This window comes from Girardinichthys multiradiatus, chromosome 18 (genome assembly GCF_021462225.1).
Source record: "Girardinichthys multiradiatus isolate DD_20200921_A chromosome 18, DD_fGirMul_XY1, whole genome shotgun sequence".
In the NCBI taxonomy this organism is placed as follows: Eukaryota; Metazoa; Chordata; class Actinopteri; order Cyprinodontiformes; family Goodeidae; genus Girardinichthys; species Girardinichthys multiradiatus.
Window position 1 is genome coordinate 11,357,318 of NC_061810.1, and position 19,220 is coordinate 11,376,537.

The following is a 19,220-nucleotide window of genomic DNA, read 5'->3' on the forward strand; positions in this document are numbered from 1 at the left end:
AGTAATAGTCAAGTGTGATGAGCTTTGTTTCTATGTTTTGCATAGGTGACATTCTCGGCCGTGCCCTACAGAACCTAGATGGTCTGCTGCAGATGCCATATGGATGTGGGGAGCAGAACATGGCACTACTGGCTCCCAACATCTACATCCTTGAATATCTACAAAGTTCACAACAGCTGACCCCAGCCATTAAGAAAAAGGCGTCCAATTTCTTAAACAGTGGTAAGTCTCATTCAGTTTTCCAGCGCAGCTGAAAAAATAATGCAATGCAAACAAAATATGTTTCATCTATAAGCTCTGCCAGTCAAAATGTTGTATTTGGGTGCTGCAGGTAAGATGTGGAGGATGTTTATTTTTCCTTAAAAAAACATTTAAAATGATGCACATTTGTCAGTATTTACTGTACCCTTCAAACACTGTACCAGTATTTGACAGGTTTCCATTAGCTGTAAGCTATAGCTCAATAGGTGTGAGCTATAATTTTCAGAATAGAACAAATCCTTGAAATATACATCTTTGAGTAAAAACTTGAGAATAGTGATTTAATCGCCTGCTGCTTTTTTTTAGCATTCAAAGAAATATGCAGTCTTTATTTTATTATTATTATGTATTTTTTATACTTTGACATAATAAAAAGAGACAAAATATCAAAAAGAAAAAAAGGAAAAAAAAAAACATAACCAGTGAACTGTTCATACAAATAAACAAGGTTTTGTCACATACCAATGCGTTTTTGGCTAATTTTATGAAATTCCATTTATAGCATTAGAGTACAAGTTGTATTTAAATAACGCTGATATGTTTGCATATTATTTGATGGCTTTCTATTTCCAGAGAAATATCACACCTACCGTCTTTTTCTTTGGAAGAGAAGCCTTTATGTGACCAATAATTCACTTCATTTGTCAACTGAGCCTGCACCACTATGTCTTGATGCATCTCTTTTGTCTGGATTTTAGTGTGCTCAGTCCAACAGTAAATAATTGCAGTAATCTGACATTAAAAATGAACAACGGGCTCACATTCTGTCCAGCACAGCCAACAGTAGGCGTATGCTCGACCAAACAGACCGCCTGCTCCCCCTTTGTGTGCTTTTTTGGCAGCTGTCAAACACCATCTGAAATCTTATGATCTAAATTTTAAGTAATACACAAAATGCTAACCCAGGGATGGGCAACTTAAATCATGGAAGGGGACACAATTTTTTATATATACAGTACAGATCAAAAGGTTGGACACACCTTCTCATTCAAAGAGTTTATTTTTATGACTATAAATATTGTAGTTCACACTGAAAGCATCAAAACTATAAATTAACACATGTGGAATTATATACTGAACAAGAAAGTGTGAAACAACTGAAAATATGTCTTATATTCTAGGTTCTTCAAAGTAGCCACCTTTTGCTTTGATTACTGCTCCGCACACTCTTGGCATTCTGTTGATTAGCTTCAAGAGGTAGTCACCTGAAATAGTTTTCCAACTGTCTTGAAGGAGTTCCCAGAGATGCTTAGCACTTGTTGGCCCTTTTGCCTTCACTCTGCGGTCCAGCTCACCCAAAACCATCTCGATTGGGTTCAGGTCCGGTGACTGTGGAGGCCAGGTCATCTGGCGCAGCACCCCATCACTCTCCTTCTTGGTCAAATAGCCCTTACACAGCCTGGAAGTGTGTTTGGGGTCATTGTATTGTTGAAAAATAAATCATGGTCCAACTAAACGCAAACCGGATGGACTAGCATGCCGCTGCAAGATGCTGTGGTAGCCATGCTGGTTCAGTATGCATTACATTTTGAATAAATCCCCTACAGTGTCACCAGCAAAGCACCCCCACACCATCACACCTCCTCCTCCATGCTTCACGGTAGGAACCAGGCATGTAGAGTCCATCCGTTCATTTCTTCTGCGCCGCACAAAGACACGGTGGTTGGAACCAAAGATCTCAAACTTGGACTCATCAGACCAAAGCACAGATTTCCACTGGTCTAATGTCCATTCCTTGTGTTCTTTAGCCCAAACAAGTCTCTTCTGCTTGTTGCCTGTCCTCAGCATTGGTTTCCTAGCAGCTATTTTACCATGAAGGCCTGATTCACACAGTCTCCTCTTAACAGTTGTTCTATAGATGTGTCTGCTGCTAGAACTCTGTGTGGCATTGACCTGTTCTCTAACCTGAGCTGCTGTTAACCTGCGATTTCTGAGGCTGGTGACTCGGATGAACTTCTCATCCGCAGCAGAGGTGACTCTTGGTCTTCCTTTCCTGGGGCGGTCCTCATGTGCGCCAGTTTCTTTGTAGCGCTTGATGGTTTTTGCAACTGCACTTGGGGACACTTTCAAAGTTTTCCCAATTGTTCGGACTGACTGACCTTCCTTTCTTAAAGTAATGATGGCCACTCGTTTTTCTTTACTTAGCTGCTTTGTTTTGCCATAATACAAATTCTAACAGTCTATTCAGTAGGACTATCAGCTGTGTACTGTATCCACCTCCTGCACAACACAACTGATGGTCCCAACCCCATTTATATGGCTTGAAATCCCACTTATTAAACTTGACAGGGCACAACTGCGAAGTGAAAACCATTTCAGGTGACTACCTCTTGAGGCTCATCAACAGAATGCCAAGAGTGTGCAGAGCAGTAATCAAAGCAAAAGGTAGCTACTTTGAAGAACCGAGAATATAAGACATATTTTCAGTTGTTTCACACTTTTTTGTTCAGTATATAATTCCACATGTGTTAATTCATAGTTTTGATGCCTTCAGTTTGAAGCTACAATATTCATAGAACCAATTTAGTTTTTACACTGAACTTTAAAGATTTTATCATGTTTCCTGTATACCCAGTCTACCTCACCTGGTTCTGTTTTAATGAGACACTTGTAGGTTTGCCTGCCGGTTTACTATTGCCTGGATGAGAATGGCTATTTTTGTGCATCAAATCTGCACCAGATCAATAGGTGTAATCTGTCAGCCTGTTTATCTCTTTATGCTTGATGTGTTTGTCTTATTGTTGAAAAACTGCTCTCACAAATATACATGCTTCCAAACATACTGGTTACTGAGAGTGCAAACTCTTGGAGGAGTGAAAGAGGGGACTGTGGAAGAAGACCCTCGTACTCGTCATCTTCCGCTTCGTTCGGAACCAGGTTGCAGGGAGCCCAAGGCCAGCCGAGAGACATAGTTCCTCCAGCATGTCCTGGGACGTGCCTGAAACACCTCCCAAAGGAGGCGTCCAGGAAGCATCCGGTATAGATGCTCGAGCCACCTCACTTGGCTCCTCTCGGTGTGGAGGAGCAGCGGCTCTACTCCGTGTTATGGTTTGCGAGATAGGACCCCAGAATGCAGACGAACAGGCAGCGTAATGGTAAGTAAAAAGGTTAAATAACAAAAACTCACTCACAGCAGGAGGCAGGAACAAAACGGGCAAGCGAGACAGGCATGGCATGATAAAAAAACAACAAGACTTGGTTTGAGAAATATTTCCGCCATGACTAACTGAACAGGTGTGTATACAGGTCCTTCTCAAAATATTAGCATATTGTGATAAAGTTCATTATTTTCCATAATGTCATGATGAAAATTTAACATTCATATATTTTAGATTCATTGCACACTAACTGAAATATTTCAGGTCTTTTATTGTCTTAATACGGATGATTTTGGCATGCAGCTCATGAAAACCCAAAATTCCTATCTCACAAAATTAGCATATTTCATCCGACCAATAAAAGAAAAGTGTTTTTAATACAAAAAACGTCAACCTTCAAATAATCATGTACAGTTATGCACTCAATACTTGGTTGGGAATCCTTTTGCAGAAATGACTGCTTCAATGCGGCGTGGCATGGAGGAAATCAGCCTGTGGCACTGCTGAGGTCTTATGGAGGCCCAGGATGCTTCGATAGCGGCCTTTAGCTCATCCAGAGTGTTGGGTCTTGAGTCTCTCAACATTCTCTTCACAATATCCCACAGATTCTCTATGGGGTTCAGGTCAGGAGAGTTGGCAGGCCAATTGAGCACAGTGATACCATGGTCAGTAAACCATTTACCAGTGGTTTTGGCACTGTGAGCAGGTGCCAGGTCGTGCTGAAAAATGAAATCTTCATCTCCATAAAGCTTTTCAGCAGATGGAAGCATGAAGTGCTCCAAAATCTCCTGATAGCTAGCTGCATTGACCCTGCCCTTGATAAAACACAGTGGACCAACACCAGCAGCTGACACGGCACCCCAGACCATCACTGACTGTGGCTACTTGACACTGGACTTCTGGCATTTTGGCATTTTCTTCTCCCCAGTCTTCCTCCAGACTCTGGCACCTTGATTTCCGAATGACATGCAGAATTTGCTTTCATCCGAAAAAAGTACTTTGGACCACTGAGCAACAGTCCGGTGCTGCTTCTCTGTAGCCCAGGTCTGGGGAATGCGGCACCTGTAGCCCATTTCCTGCACACGCCTGTGCATGGTGGCTCTGGATGTTTCTACTCCAGACTCAGTCCACTGCTTCCACAAGTCCCCCAAGGTCTGGAATCGGCCCTTCTCCACAATCTTCCTCAGGGTCCGGTCACCTCTTCTCGTTGTGCAGCGTTTTCTGCCACACTTTTTCCTTCCCACAGACTTCCCACTGAGGTGCCTTGATACAGCACTCTGGGAACAGCCTATTAGTTCAGAAATTTCTTTCTGTGTCTTACCCTCTTGCTTGAGGGTGTCAATATTGGCCTTCTGGACAGCAGTCAGGTTGGCAGTCTTACCCATGATTGGGGTTTTGAGTGATGAACCAGGCTGGGAGTTTTAAAGGCCCCAGGAATCTTTTGCAGGTGTTTAGAGTTAACTCATTGATTCAGATGATTAGGTTCATAGCTCGTTTAGAGACCCTTTTAATGATATGCTAATTTTGTGAGATAGGAATTTTGGGTTTTCATGAGCTGTATGCCAAAATCATCCGTATTAAGACAATAAAAGACCTGAAATATTTCAGTTAGTGTGCAATGAATCTAAAATATATGAATGTTAAATTTTCATCATGACATTATGGAAAATAATTAAGTTTATAACAATATGCTAATATTTTGAGAAGGACCTGTATATGAAGTGAAAACCAAGTGGAGCAAGGAGACAGATTAACTTTGAGCTAAGTGTGAGCTGACAGGGAAACCACCTCCTCGGCAGCCGAACCACAGGAAGGCGCTCTGCGCCGACGTTTCTTGCGGCGAGAGGAGGGCGAGGGCTTCACTGCTGTATGAAAGGGAGGAGAAGAACGGCGATGAAGAGGACCTGTCGCCGGACATGGAATCGCCAACCTGGATCCATAAAAAGTCGACTGCGGCACAGACAGCCCTGCAGACCGACGCAACGACTTCTCCACCTCCCGAGACAGGAAAATAAAGATGTCCATGGCGTTAGCCTGATGGTCATCCGGGAGGTCCATTGTTGGTGGAAACATTCTGTTATGGTTTGCGAGATATAGGACCCCAGAATGCAGACGAGCAGGCAGCGTGATGGTAAGTGCAAAAGGTTTAATAACAAAAACTCACTCACAGCAGGAGGCAGGAACAAAACAACAAAAGGGCATGGCATGATCAAAAAACAACAAGACTTGGTTTGAGAAATGTTTTCGCCATAACTAACTGAACAGGTGTGTATATATGGAGTGAAAACCAGGTGGAGCAAGGAGACAGATTAACTTTGAGCATGTGAACCGAATAAACTTAATTGACACACAGAACAAAACGTGGCTGTGGCAAAAACAGAGACTCTAATATACAAACAAAACCAACTTGACAAAACATGAACAAGAACAAAACATGACCAGAAAAATAATAAACAGAAGCATGATTCAAAACCTTAACTGTGAAAAACATAAGAAAAAAAACCCGAAACCAAAAACCAAACAACCCCAAATCATAATACTCCGAGCTCCTCCCGGATTGTCGAGCTCCTCACCCCATCTCTAAGGGAGTGCCCCGCCACACTAAGGAGGAAGCTCATTTCAGCCACTCTTATCCGGGATCTCGTTCTTTCGATCATGACCCAAAGTTCATGCCCAGAGGTGAGGGTAGGAACGTAAACCAACCGCCAAATGGAGAGCTTCGGTTTTTGGCTCAGCTCTATCTTCACCACAACGGACCGGCAGCCGCACCAATCCATCTGTCAATCTCCCGCTCCATTCTCCCCTCACTTGTGAACAAGACCCCAAGATACTTGAACTCCACCACTTGAGGCAGGAACTCCCCTCCAACCACTAGAGGGCAAGCAACCCTTTTCCGGTCGAGAACCATGGCCTCGGACTTCATCCCAGCCGCTACACACTCTGCTGCGAACAGTCCCAGTGCAAGCTGTAGGTCTTGGCTCGAGGGAGCCAGCAGGACCACGTCATCTGCAAAAAGAAGAGACAAAATCCACTGGTCCCCAAACTAGACCCCCTCCAGGCCATGGCTATGCCTAGAAATCATGTTTATAAAACTTATGAACAGGACTGTTGACAAAGGGCAGCCTGCCGGAGTCCAACATGAACCGGGAACAGCGGGAGGTGCCGGCAATGCGGACCAAACTCCTGCTCCGCTTGTACAGAGACCAGATGCCCCCTAATAAAGGGGCCCCCTCCTTGAACTGCCACCTTAACGTGGTGGAGGGATTTGAGTGGTCAAATGATCCTAGAGCTTATGTTGTCTGGGGCTTAAATGCCCCTGGTAGGGTCTCCCATGACAAACAGGCTCTGGGTGATGGGTCAAAGAGCGGTACAAGACACCTTCATGAAGACCACAAAATTGAGGCACGTGACATCGCCCAGTACGGTGGAGCCGGGGTCCCACCATGGAGCCAGCCTACGCTAATCCAAGAGTTTCTTCCTTAAGTTCATTATCTGGAAGTTGAACTGAGCACAATAAATAAAACAAAAATAAAATTAGTTGTAAAAGCTACGTGGAAAATATTAGTATGCAAAAACTATCAACAGCATCTTCGTTTTCTCCACAAATATACAAGCACATGAAACATTTCTTAGTAAACTCACGATATTCTGATCTTAATTTTACGTCATGTGTAAACATGTTTCTGTTATTCTACAGGCTACCAGAGACAGCTTAACTACAAAGACAGTGAAGGTGCATACAGCACATTTGGATTAGGACCAGGAAACACATGGTGAGAACATCACTGACTAGTCTGAACGCACGTTACATTGATCAAATCACTCAATTTACACAGAATAAGTCACTATACTGACAACTAAGGACCTGTACAGTGGTTAACATGAGGAATTTCCCTTTGTGTATTTCACCAACATAAACATGCTCGATAAACAATGAATTCAGCGTTTTTATTTTTCTAATATCTGTTTGCCAACTCTTGTATTTATTAATAATGGAAAAAAAACCTAACATTGTTTGATTTTTAGCTATTTTTCTCGTCATAGCATCAGTTTTACTCTGTTAATGCTACATTTTCTTGTTTTTCCTCAGGCTGACAGCTTTTGTTCTGAGATCTTTGTCCAAAGCTCAGTCTTTTGTCTACATCGACCCACAAAAACTTGAAGAATCAAAGACTTGGCTGATCCAAAAGCAAAATGACACCGGCTGCTTTGTGAGGTCTGGAAAGCTCTTTAACAACAGAATGAAGGTATGATAATTTCTGGTTCCAAGAACCTCCCTCCGACAAAGCTCCAGTGGAAGGCAGAAAGAGCTCAGATGGTTTTTAGGATTTTAAAAATGGCATGGGGTTCTAACACTAAACCAAATGACAACAGATGACAGGAAACAAAATTTCAACCAGTTCGCCCTTCTTAGAAACAGTAATGTAGCTCCTTATGGACAGTAGGAGGAATAACATTTTAAGTTAAGTGTGTTGTAATTATTATTAAGCTTATGTTAGTTAATATTTTATTAAATCACCAGTCTGGTTTGGTCTGTTAAGTGTTGTCCTGTGAATACCAGCCCAAGTAGGAAACTAGGAAAATACCCAAAGTATAAATCAAGCACTGGCATTACTGAACAGCAAAACTCTGCACACATATGGAATAAATTGACACAATTTCTTGAAATATAACAATTTATTAACAAAAATAATTCAACTCAGAGTTAAACATATTTCAATTAACAAATTCTTTACTATAAGAGAACAGTTCAACTAAAACTACCAAGCAAAATGAGGGAATAAAGAAATTAATCAACTATATACAAATGAAAGAACAAAGGAATCAATACAAATGGTTAAAAAACATGACCATTACATAATAAATAATAATAATAATAAAGATTAAAATGCATATGAATTGATCTTTGTTTAAACACACCCTTTAAAAAATGTCTTAACTTTAAAACAACACAGAACAAATAACTAGCCACCAGGCTGAAATGTCAGTTCACATTAGCTGGACAGACAGCATGCTAGCTGAGTTTCTCAAAGAAAGGATGTCCTAGGGCGACTAGTTGAGGAGGGAAGTTGTCCTGTCCGGTCCAGCCACATGGCGGCAGAACAAAGGCACTTCGCTGCTGCCTTAGTGGCAGGGTCCGGCTGCATGCGTGTGCAGAACTGCAGTTCCGAAACCTTTTTTTCCAGGTCGTTTGGAAGACTGCTTCACTCAACGTTGTTTGCTGGGAATTCTCTGGAACACAGGTTGCTTCTCTGTAGGCCTCAAAAAGAAAAGTTCTAGCCACCCTTATCTTAATTACCTTTTTTGTATGAATTCCGGATTATCTGAGCAGCAGATCATACTTAACTTTGTTGCACTCGATCGACGGATATTTGACCATGAGATCCTAGTCACTCTGGATCCATGTTTGAAGAGTTATGCCTCCTTGACTGCAAGGAGACATTCACATGCGGTGCTTCTCCTGTCCGACCTCGGTTGAGAGTCGCATGGAAAGAGGCAGCCATGTTGGAACAACGTGTTATTGTTTTAGACTGAATGATGTCACGAGAAGTCCAGCTCTGACTCGTTGTCTTCCTGGGCTGGGTTCGACGTTGGTTGGTGTGATTTAAAGGTGCAGTGAGGTTCATATCCGGGTTTGATTGTGTACAATTCAATACATGTTCCATCCATGTTTTTATCCATGGCTGGGGCCCAACAAGGGAATTATGTAAGAAAATTTAACAATTATTATTACATTATTAATGTGAAAAACTACTTGTGATTTCAATACTTTCTGTTTTTTGTGTTGAAAATAGGGCTGCACAATATATCACGAATATATCTTCATTGCAAAATTGGTTTGTGCAATATCAATATCGCAAAGCACTCTTTGGAATCGAATAGCTGTTGGCTAATATGTTCCAAGCGTTATGAACCTGCAGGTTTTAGGAAAGGATAACACTGAACCAGTTGGACAGAGTCTGGCTGCAGCAGATGCTCAAACTGGACTCAAATGACACATCAAACTGCTAAAGCTTACAGAGTGCAGGAAGTACAAATAAGAGAAGAGGAAGACAAAAATAGGCGTATATATCACTACTGATATGGTCATCTCAGTATTTACTAATATTATCACCATCTCAAGATATCCTAATAGCATGCAGACATAGTAGTAAACAACCTAGAAATATATGGTTTTAGGCTTAAAGACTCTGCTGTTTTGCTTAGTCTAACCATGGATGACGTATACTGGTCTAAATCAGAGATACATATAAACCCGACATTGACTCATGTCTGAACGAAGTTTGTTTTTTGTTGTTCTTTCATAATATTTAAATTTTGTGAAAAAGTAATTTATTTGCTGTAAACAATAATCAGTATAGACAAATGCTGGAATGTACCTCTCTGTGTAATAAATCTCAATGAGTTTTGCTTTTTGAACTTTGAATAATTGAAATAATTAAACTTTTTGACAATATTTAATTTAATTTAGATGCACTTAAACGTTAATGTAACAAAGGTACACTGGAGATGATTTATTTGATTTACAGCTGTCAGAGTTAGACACACTAATAAATTCAGACAGGTATGAAATGAAGACACAGGTAATTAATTTTGGCTGGCCAGGGAGAGACAGTCCGCTGCTAAACAGTGACTTCCTTCTCTCAAAGGGCTGCTCTCTGTACACAGCCTTTTATTGAAAAAAAACACTCATGTTACAAAATCGTGGGTGTGACCACAAACAGTTTCACAAATACAAGTTCTACTGATTAAAACTGGTTCTATCCAGATACTGATACAGCCCATAAGTCCACATTTGGCAGTGGCTGATCACACAAGGACACAAAGATAGGCTGGGGTGCAAGCAGTCCTCTCAGTAATTTTCCACTGAACTATTTCCCTGCATTGCAACTACCTAAATGCAACTCTAAGACAAGATGACAATGCGGTTAATAGTTCATAAAACACTCAAAATAAATGTGAAAAGTATTCAAACCACTTCTATCAAAGGATTAAGATATTTCTTAAACTAAGCAATGATAATTTATGTACAAATCTTCCAACAACAGCAGAGAGGTTTCTGCCTCCAACCACTACTCCGCTTTACAGTGTCTGAGGCATGATGTGTTAATAAAGTCTGAAAAATGCATAATTTTCTTTGGGTTATTGTGGCCTCCTGCTGAGATGATTAGAACTGCCTTTACTGAAACCAATATGTATTTTTTTAAGCACACACAGGTGCTGTAAAACCACCATATGACTTGGCTTAGCTTTGAATGGTGAACATCCCACTGATAACATGACCTCTGTGTTGCTTCGTCTCCACAGGGTGGTGTATCAGATGAAGTGACACTTAGTGCTTACATAACTGCTGCCTTTTTGGAGATGAAAATGTCCTCAGATGTAAGTAGATTTGGAAAATTCTCCACTTGTTTTATTTACATTGTGTCCATGTGTATCTTATAATTACGATTTATCTGTCTGATTATAGGGACAGTATCTCATCATTTCAAAAAGTATTCTGATGATGCAGTCAATTAGGGTTGCAACTAATGATCATTTTGTTAATCGATTAATCTGTTGACTATTTTTTTGATTCATTGATTAATAACAAAAGGTGCTTGATAGGAGATTTTTTACAGAATCTGAACCAGGTGAAGTTACAGCTATGCCCACTATAGAGCATATCTACAGACAAAGAAGGTTTTTTATCTTAAATGCAAAATGTAAATATTTTTGGCACAATTTTGGACTAATTACAGCTCTAAGTGGGTTGTTGTTTCAGCAAATGGCATGTTTATTTGACTACTTAATTAGTTGACAATTATTTCAATAATCGGATTAATTGTGATTAATCCTTTTATTGAAATAATCGTCAACTAATTAATTATTTCAGCCCTATAATTCTTTCAGCCCTATCATCAATTGATGTTTGGATCAAAGTGACCAAAACATCAGCCAGAAAGCATAGGTACTGAGAAGTGGTCTGTGGTCCCCACCTGCAGAACCACTCCTTTATTGAGTGTTTCTTGCTAATCACCAAAGATTTCCCCCTGTTGTCTATTCCATTTGCACAACAGCAGTGATTTTGTCAGTTTCCATCAGAAACAAACTTTTTGTTTTAAAAGACATTTCAATCTAAATCTGCTAGGGATGTTATAATTTTCAGCTTGTACACATAAACTCCCATCTAATATTTAGTCCATTTGGCCACAATCATCTGCTCTGAAACTGGTTCAATATCTGGCCATTACTCTTAGTAGAACTGGTAGATTTTATGGATCTGGTTGAGGAAGATTTTCTGTAGCAATCATACTGAAGACACTGTTAATAAATTAGTCTTGTGAAGAGGATGATCAGAGGATGTTCTTCATTTAATGACTCATCCTTGTTTGCACAATAATCTTCAGAGGTTCCAGAACAGTCCCCAAATCCGAGCCTTCTTTATCAACTTGTTTTGCTTTTTTAAGTCACTAGCTCCGATACTGCTACTCCAACAGAAGATGGCTGACTTATAATTCAATTCAATTCAGTTTTATTTATATAGCATCAATTCACAACACGTCGTCTCAAGGCACTTTACAAAGTCAATTCCATTGAATCATACAGATTTCTAGTCAGGTTCATACATTCTAATTAATTCTAGTAATCAAACAGTGCAGTCAGATTCTGTTTATTATTTAAATCGGTAAAACGTTTTTCTATCGAAGGAAACCCAGCAGATTGCATTGAGTCAGTGAATTGTAGTAGTCACTCCTCCTGGATCAGCATGTAGCGACAGCTTGCATTGACTTGCAGCAATCCCGCATACTGAGCATGGATGTAGTGACAGTGGAAAGGAAAACTGCATAGATGTGAATAAATTTCAGTTGTGTTTTGTTTTGTCAAAGGATCGTGTGATGAAACAGAGCCTGTCATGCCTCAAAGAGTTCATCAATGATTTCAGCAACACCTACACTACAGCTCTGCTGGCATACGTCTTCTCGCTGGCTGGAGACATGGAGACCAGAGATCACCTATTGCAGCACCTCGACTCAGTTGCCATCAAAGATGGTTAGTCATGTTTTCTGCTGAAAATGACTGATCAATTCATTACAGTGAATCAGTCTGTAGTCACATTGTTTATGGATGGCTATTATTAGGGAGCTTCATCCACTGGTCTCAGACAGCAACAGAAACATCAGCCTCTCTGTCTGTGGAGATCAGCTCCTATGTGCTGCTGGCAAAGCTCTCTGCCTCCAACACTAATGAAGACCGGGGTTACGCCTCAGGGATCGTTCGATGGCTGACGACCCAGCAGAACCATTATGGAGGATTCTCCTCTACTCAGGTACTGGTCTTAAATTCACACTATATGTGAACACAGTTTTCTACAGTTTTTCTAGAGATAATGGGATTCTTTATCTGTCTGTGGAAAGAAACGAGAATCTTATTTGTTTTTTACATTCTCCAAGTTACCCAGTGCTTCCAGCAGTCCAGAACATGTATTTTAATTTTAGAGTACCCATGCAGTATCCCAAAAATGAAAGAAAATGGAAATAGTCAGTTGTTCTCGAATATGAAGTTAATTATGACTGTCAGAAACCTCATACAATTAGACAATAATGAGTTTGTCCCCTTGGTGTAATGGTAAACTGCTGATTATAGCTTTTACCAAAGCACACATCTGAAATCTCATTAACAAGCTCACACACAGAAATGCTTGTTTAAATTGGCTAACTAGTTTACTGTTCAAAAGAGTCCTACAGTTTACAGTTTTACTGACTGAATCAAAAGCTGACGATGCATCATTGCCTGGTTTTCAAAGCATCCAAATCATATACTGTAGGTTGTAGAAAACAAACAAAATCTAAAAACATCCTCCAGCTGAAACTTCGGCTCTCTGATTAATTATAAGAAAATATTTACAGTTGCCTAAACCTACCTCAGTCTGAACATAATACAGTATTACTGTCAGGCTAACAGGTTATTGGAAAATGTATGTGATAAGAGAAAAGCATTGAAAAAATGTGTCACTCTTTAAATAGCCTAATACTGTATATGCTGTAATTACACCCTGATACTCCTGTTAGATTAAACATGAATACTAGTCATGTTTTTTAGCTGCTTTCATCCACTAATCTTCAGTTAGCTCATTAACATTCATTTTACAGTGATATGACCCATTGTGCAAGTTCCGCCTCTCGAAGTAACAGACCTTTTTAGTTATTATTTTTATAAGGATGTGAAGAGACAAAATACAGGTAAAAAAAAAAGGGGGGTGGGGGTCCTCTATTATAATGCCTAAGAGGTAAAGTTTGCCCCCCATCTCAGCCATCTCATGTTGGGGTTTACCCTGGTGGATGAGAGGGTCGCAGCCCTGGACCTTTGAGTCGGGTTGAGGTCTTTGACTGTGTTTCCGCCTATGGGCCGAGCAGCAGTGCAGAGTACCTGGCCTTACTGGCATCCTTGTCAGGGTGCTGGACAGTCCCCCTCTCAGGGTCATTCTGCTGGGGGACTTCAATGCCCTGATCTGAGTGGTGTCTCGTTATTTGACTTCTGTGCCAGTCACAGAACAACATGTTCAAGCATAAGAGAAATCATCATTGCACTTGGCACCAAGAAACCCTAGACAGGAGGTTGATGATCGACTTTGTAGTCATTTCTTCGGACTTTTGGCTGCATCCACTGGAAGAGAAGGAAGCCAGACAGATTTAGCAGGCCTGAGTGTATAGTGAGGGTCTGCTGGAAACATCTAGCAGAACCCTCGGCCATGGATGTACTCAACTCCCACCTCCAGGAGAGCTTTGACCAGATTCTGGGGGAGGTTGGAGACTTAGAGTCTGGACTGTGTTCTCCACATCTATTGTCGATGTTGGTGCCCATAGCTGTGGCTGTAAGCTCTGTGGTGCAGTAAGGGATGCCGTCAAGCTGAAAAAGAAGTCCTATCAGTTCTGGTTGGCTTGTTGGACTCCTAATCCACCTGACGGGTACCGTAAAGCCAAGCGTGCCGCAGCCCGGATGATAGAGGCAAAATCTCGGGCCTGGGAGGAGTTCTTGCAATCCGTCAGGCGCCTCAGGAGAGGGAAGCAATGCATCACCAACATTGTTTACAATGGGGGTGGGGAGCTGCTGACCTCGACTGGAGGCACTACCGGGTAGTGGAAAGAGTACTTGGAGGATCTCCTCAATCCTGCCATCACACCTTCCCTGCGGGAAGTAGAGAATGGGGACTCGGTCTCGTTAATAACCCAGGCTGAGGTCACAGAGGTGGTCAAAAAGCTCAGCAGTGGTAAGGCTTCAGGGGTGGATGAGACCCACCCTGAGTATCTCAAGTCTCTGGATGTTGTTGGGCTATCATGGCTGACACAGCTCTTGAACATTGCGTAGCGGTTGGGGTCAGAACCTCTGGACTGGCAGACTGAGGTAGTGGTCCCCCTTGTGAAGGGGGACAGGACAGGGTGTTCCAACTACAGGGGTATCACACTACTCAGGCCTATGCCAGGGAGTCGGAGAGGAGAGTGTGGCAAATAGTTTAACCTCTGCTTCAGGAATAGTGTGTTTCTTTGTCCTGGCCGTGAACCACTGGACCAATTCTACACCCTCTACAAACTACTTGAGGATTCATGGGAGTTTGCCCAATCAGTCCAGATGTGTTTTGTGGACCTAGAGAAGGCATTCGACCATGTCCCTTTTGGTGCCCGGTGTGGGATGCTCCAGGAGTATGGAAGCAAATCGTTACCATATTTCAAATGAAAAAGCATTTTCAGAAATGCTTTTTCATTTTAAGAATGTGGCTGCATTGTTTGACTCATAAATGAAATTAGATATCAATAATCCTATTTGCATTTTAATTTTCTTCTTCAAGACTGCTCATTCTTTCACTTAATTAAAATGAAAAAGAAAAAGACATTTGAGATTTATTTTTCAAAATGTACCCCAGCAAATAGATACCAAAATTAAATTTGAAATTTAAAATTTGAAAATGAAAAAGCATTTCCATAAATGCTTTTCATTTTAAGAATGTGGCTGCATTATTTGACCCATAAATAAAATTAGTAATCAATCATCCTATTTGCATTTGCATTTTCTTCTTCATGACTGCACATTTTATGCCATAATCAAAAAGAAAACAAAGCAGACATTGCTTTTTCGTTTTCGTGGTCTGCCCGCAAAGTACTGCCCAGAACTCGAAAACGAAAAAGCATTCCGAGCTGCGGGCGCAGCAGAGTGACGTCAGCATCCGCTCTTCCTCAGCTCCCTGCTGACCGAGCTACCCATCTTGTTCGGTAGGGGGCGCTGTGCACGTCTGCAGTGCATTACATTGCAAACGTGCCGAGAAACTGATTGAATTGCAGCAGGCCGAGCTCAATTTGTGGCAGTGGCAGGCAGAACTGGTAGTTCCGGTGGCAGGCTGTGGCATCCTCATGGCCTGGGACATCCAGCGTGTTTTTAAGCATTTATTTATATTTTTCTGTGAGTGACGATTCAGTATAGCCGCTCATGCTCTATAATAAACCGGCTGTTTGTGCAATAAATCGTCATCCTTTCAACACGTCACACATACACATAGTGCTATTTATTTTCCATGTCAAGTAAATACAATCACCTTATGTTATGGGTCTAAAGCTGTTTATTAAATAATAATCAATAATGAAATCATTATGTAAAGGTAACAGGCTATAACAATAATGACAACCCATTTGCCGATAATCAGCATCAGCTTCCACAAAAACTGCGGCAACCGCATTGGCAAGCTTTTATGGCCGGTCTGGCACCTTCTGGCATTCTCGCGGAATCCCGTGCCACCGTGCGGCAGACTGTGGCAGTTCCGGAGGCAGCTTCGGTGGCAGGCTGTAGCGGAACTGTGGAGCTGTGGCGGAACTACCAGTTCTTCCTGCCACTGCCACTAATTGAGCTCGGCCCTGCTGCAATTCAATCAATTTCTCGGCACGTTTGCAATGTAATGCAATGCAGACGTGCACAGCGCCTCCCACCGAACATGCTGGGTAGCTCGGTCAGCAGGGAGCTGAGGAAGAGCGGCTGCTGACGTCACTCTTCTGCGCCCGCAGCTCGGAATGCTTTTTCGTTTTCGAGTTCTGGGCAGTACTTTGCGGGCAGACCACGAAAACAAAAAAGCAATGTCTGCTTTGTTTTCTTTTTGATTATGGCATAAAATGTGCAGTCATGAAGAAGAAAATGCAAATGCAAATAGGATGATTGATTACTAATTTTATTTATGGGTCAAATAATGCAGCCACATTCTTAAAATGAAAAAGCATTTCTGGAAATGCTTTTTCACTTTCAAATTTTACATTTCAAATTGAATTCTGGTATCTATTTGCTGGGGCATATTTTAAAAAATAAATCTCAAATGTCTTTTTCTTTTTCATTTTAATTTAGTGAAGAAATGAGCAGTCTTGAAGAAGAAAATTAAAATGCAAATAGGATGATTGATTACTAATTTCATTTATGAGTCAAACAAGGCAGCCACATTCTTAAAATGAAACAGCATTTCTGGAAATGCTTTTTCATTTTCAAATTTTACATTTCAAATTGAATTTTGGTATATATTTGCTGGGGTACATTTTGAAAAATAAATCTCAAATGTCTTTTTCTTTTTCATTTTAATTAAGTGAAAGAATGAGCAGTCTTGAAGAAGAAACTTAAAATGCAAATAGGATTATTGATAACTAATTTCATTTATGAGTCAAACAATGCAGCCACATTCTTAAAATGAAAAAGCATTTCTGAAAATGCTTTTTCATTTGAAATATGGTAACAATTTGCTTCCATACAGGAGTGTAGAGTCAGCAGCCCTTTATTAGTGGCCATCTGGTCTCTGTACAAGTGGAGCAGAACTTTGGTTCACATTGCCGGCTCTAAGTCAGACCTGTTCCTGGTTTAAATCCTGCAGGGCTACCGTTTGAAGGGGAGCTCCTTCCTCATGTGGAGGAGTTCAATGATCCTGGGGTCTTGTTCACAAGGAGGGAAGAATGGAACGGGAGATCAACAGACAGATCGGTGCAGCCATTGCAGTAATGAGGATGCTGTGCCAGTCCGTTGTGGGGAAGAGAGAGCTAAGCCGAAGGGCAAACTTTGGGTCGTAAGCGAGATCCCATTTACAAACAATACCAGACATTAGCTTTGTCTGGACAGTGGCCGCATTCCTTTAGAGATAGGATGAGGTGCTCGGCGATCCAGAAGGAGCTCAGATTAGAGCCACTACTCCTCCACATTGAAAAAAGTCAGTTGAGGTGGTTCTGGCATCTGTTTTGGATGCTTTCATTTGAAACAGTTTGTTTATAACTTATTCCTGATCCTTTCTTTAGAAAGTTTTCCAAAACCACTCATATGTAATTGCCTTTGACACTGCATATGTAATCGCCTTGACATTCCATGTGACATAGTATTTCATAATTTCTTGTTTTAGGGAGTAATTAAACTACATAATCTATGCTTTTGCTCTGTATTCTGAATATTTACAAAGTCCTCCAGCTGTGACATCAACTCATGAAAAGCCTTTTCTTGAAGGGTCATTATTACATCGTCAACCCCATGAGATGGTTCTTTTTTCTTATGTGGTCTCCCCTTAAAATATTATTTTGTCTAGTCATTTGTGCCAACGGCTTAGTAAAAATGGAAAACAAGATAGGGCTCAAGCAGCAACTTTGGGGGGTGGTGTGGAGGGGCTGCAGCCTGTGGGGTGGAGGGGTTGTGTCCACTTCTAGGGCGTGGGGTCACCAGCATTTGGATTGGCTGGGTGGCGATGGTGGAGCTGAGCTGGATAGTGTTTCTCCCTGGGCGGTTGTTGCAGTGGCAATGATGTAGTGTTTTCTGTGGCTGAGGGGGCGTGGTGGGGACACTGGCCCTGGGTGCCTGCTGCTGGCCGGGGACCTCTTGGTGGATGAGTTTGTCCCGTCATGGTGCGGGGTCGGGGGTCCTGTTGTGGGTGCGGTGCTCAGTGGGGTCTGCCCTGTTGCGCCAGTGGGTGGAGGTGGCATTGCGCATGGCCCTTGCCTTGCCGTTGTGGCGCAGTGTGTTGTGGGGGAGCGAAGTGCGGCGGGGGTTGTTAGAGCGGGGCTGTGTGTGGAGCTTGCACTGTGTGGGTGTGGCTTCATCGGCTTCTTTGCCATGGAGTTCACCTGTGGGGGTGTGCCCCTGTAGGGGAGGGGATTCGTTGCATTTGAGTTCGCGGCAATGTGTTCGATATCGGTGTTCTTGTTGGGGGCGGCCCTGTAGGGAGGTTCTTGTTGGGGTTCATTGGGGGTGGGAGACTCATGGTGTTGGGATCGGAGCTCATTGGGGGGTCGGGACGGCTCTGTCCTGGGGCGGCTCCGGTTGGCGGGCTGGTTTGAACCATGTGGACCGCTTTTTTGTACATAGCCCCCTCTCCGAAGGTGGATTGGGGGTTGTTGGGGACTGGGTTCGGGGCGGGGGGGGGCGGGAGCCGGGCCGGGGTCACCCGGGTCTGGGCGGTGCCAGCACTGTCTGCCTGTCTCTGCCCCAGTAGGGAAGGGGACCACCTCCTGGGTCCGGGGGCTGGTTGCCTGGACTTGGGAGTATAGAGTATGCATGGGGAGTGTGAGTGAGTGTATGATGTCCATTGTTGTTTGTCTTTACGTTGGGCATATGTGTATGCATGTGGGTGGGAGTGGGTGGTTGTGACTGTGTGTGCCTGTTTTTTTTTTTTTGTGACAGGTTGGGTCTTGGACTGCTCCCTCTCCTGGATCAGCTTAGGGCCCCCATATTATGGGGGGCCTATTTCCTCTCCGCCACACTACCTGTCGGTGGTTGGAGTCTCTACTCACTGGTGTACTTGTGGTTCTCGGTGTCCGGGTGGTTTGGTGTGTGTTGGCTCACTCCTGGTGGCTGCTTGCCAGGGCCTGGCCCCCTGGGCTA

The 19,220-nt window shown here is 42.4% G+C and overlaps 1 protein-coding gene across 1 annotated transcript in view; it reads left to right on the forward strand.

Moving 5' to 3' along the window:
- LOC124884041 (alpha-2-macroglobulin-like) overlaps window positions 1-19,220 on the forward strand; it is a gene marked incomplete at its 5' end in the record, with an annotated part of 44,113 nt that overhangs the window by 20,368 nt on the left and 4,525 nt on the right. Inside the window, 6 exons of the mRNA XM_047391631.1 lie at window positions 46-222; window positions 7,057-7,132; window positions 7,450-7,606; window positions 10,668-10,742; window positions 12,230-12,392; window positions 12,482-12,669. Of these exons, the coding sequence (XP_047247587.1) occupies window positions 46-222; window positions 7,057-7,132; window positions 7,450-7,606; window positions 10,668-10,742; window positions 12,230-12,392; window positions 12,482-12,669 (836 nt within the window). The remainder of the gene's footprint in view (window positions 1-45; window positions 223-7,056; window positions 7,133-7,449; window positions 7,607-10,667; window positions 10,743-12,229; window positions 12,393-12,481; window positions 12,670-19,220) is intronic.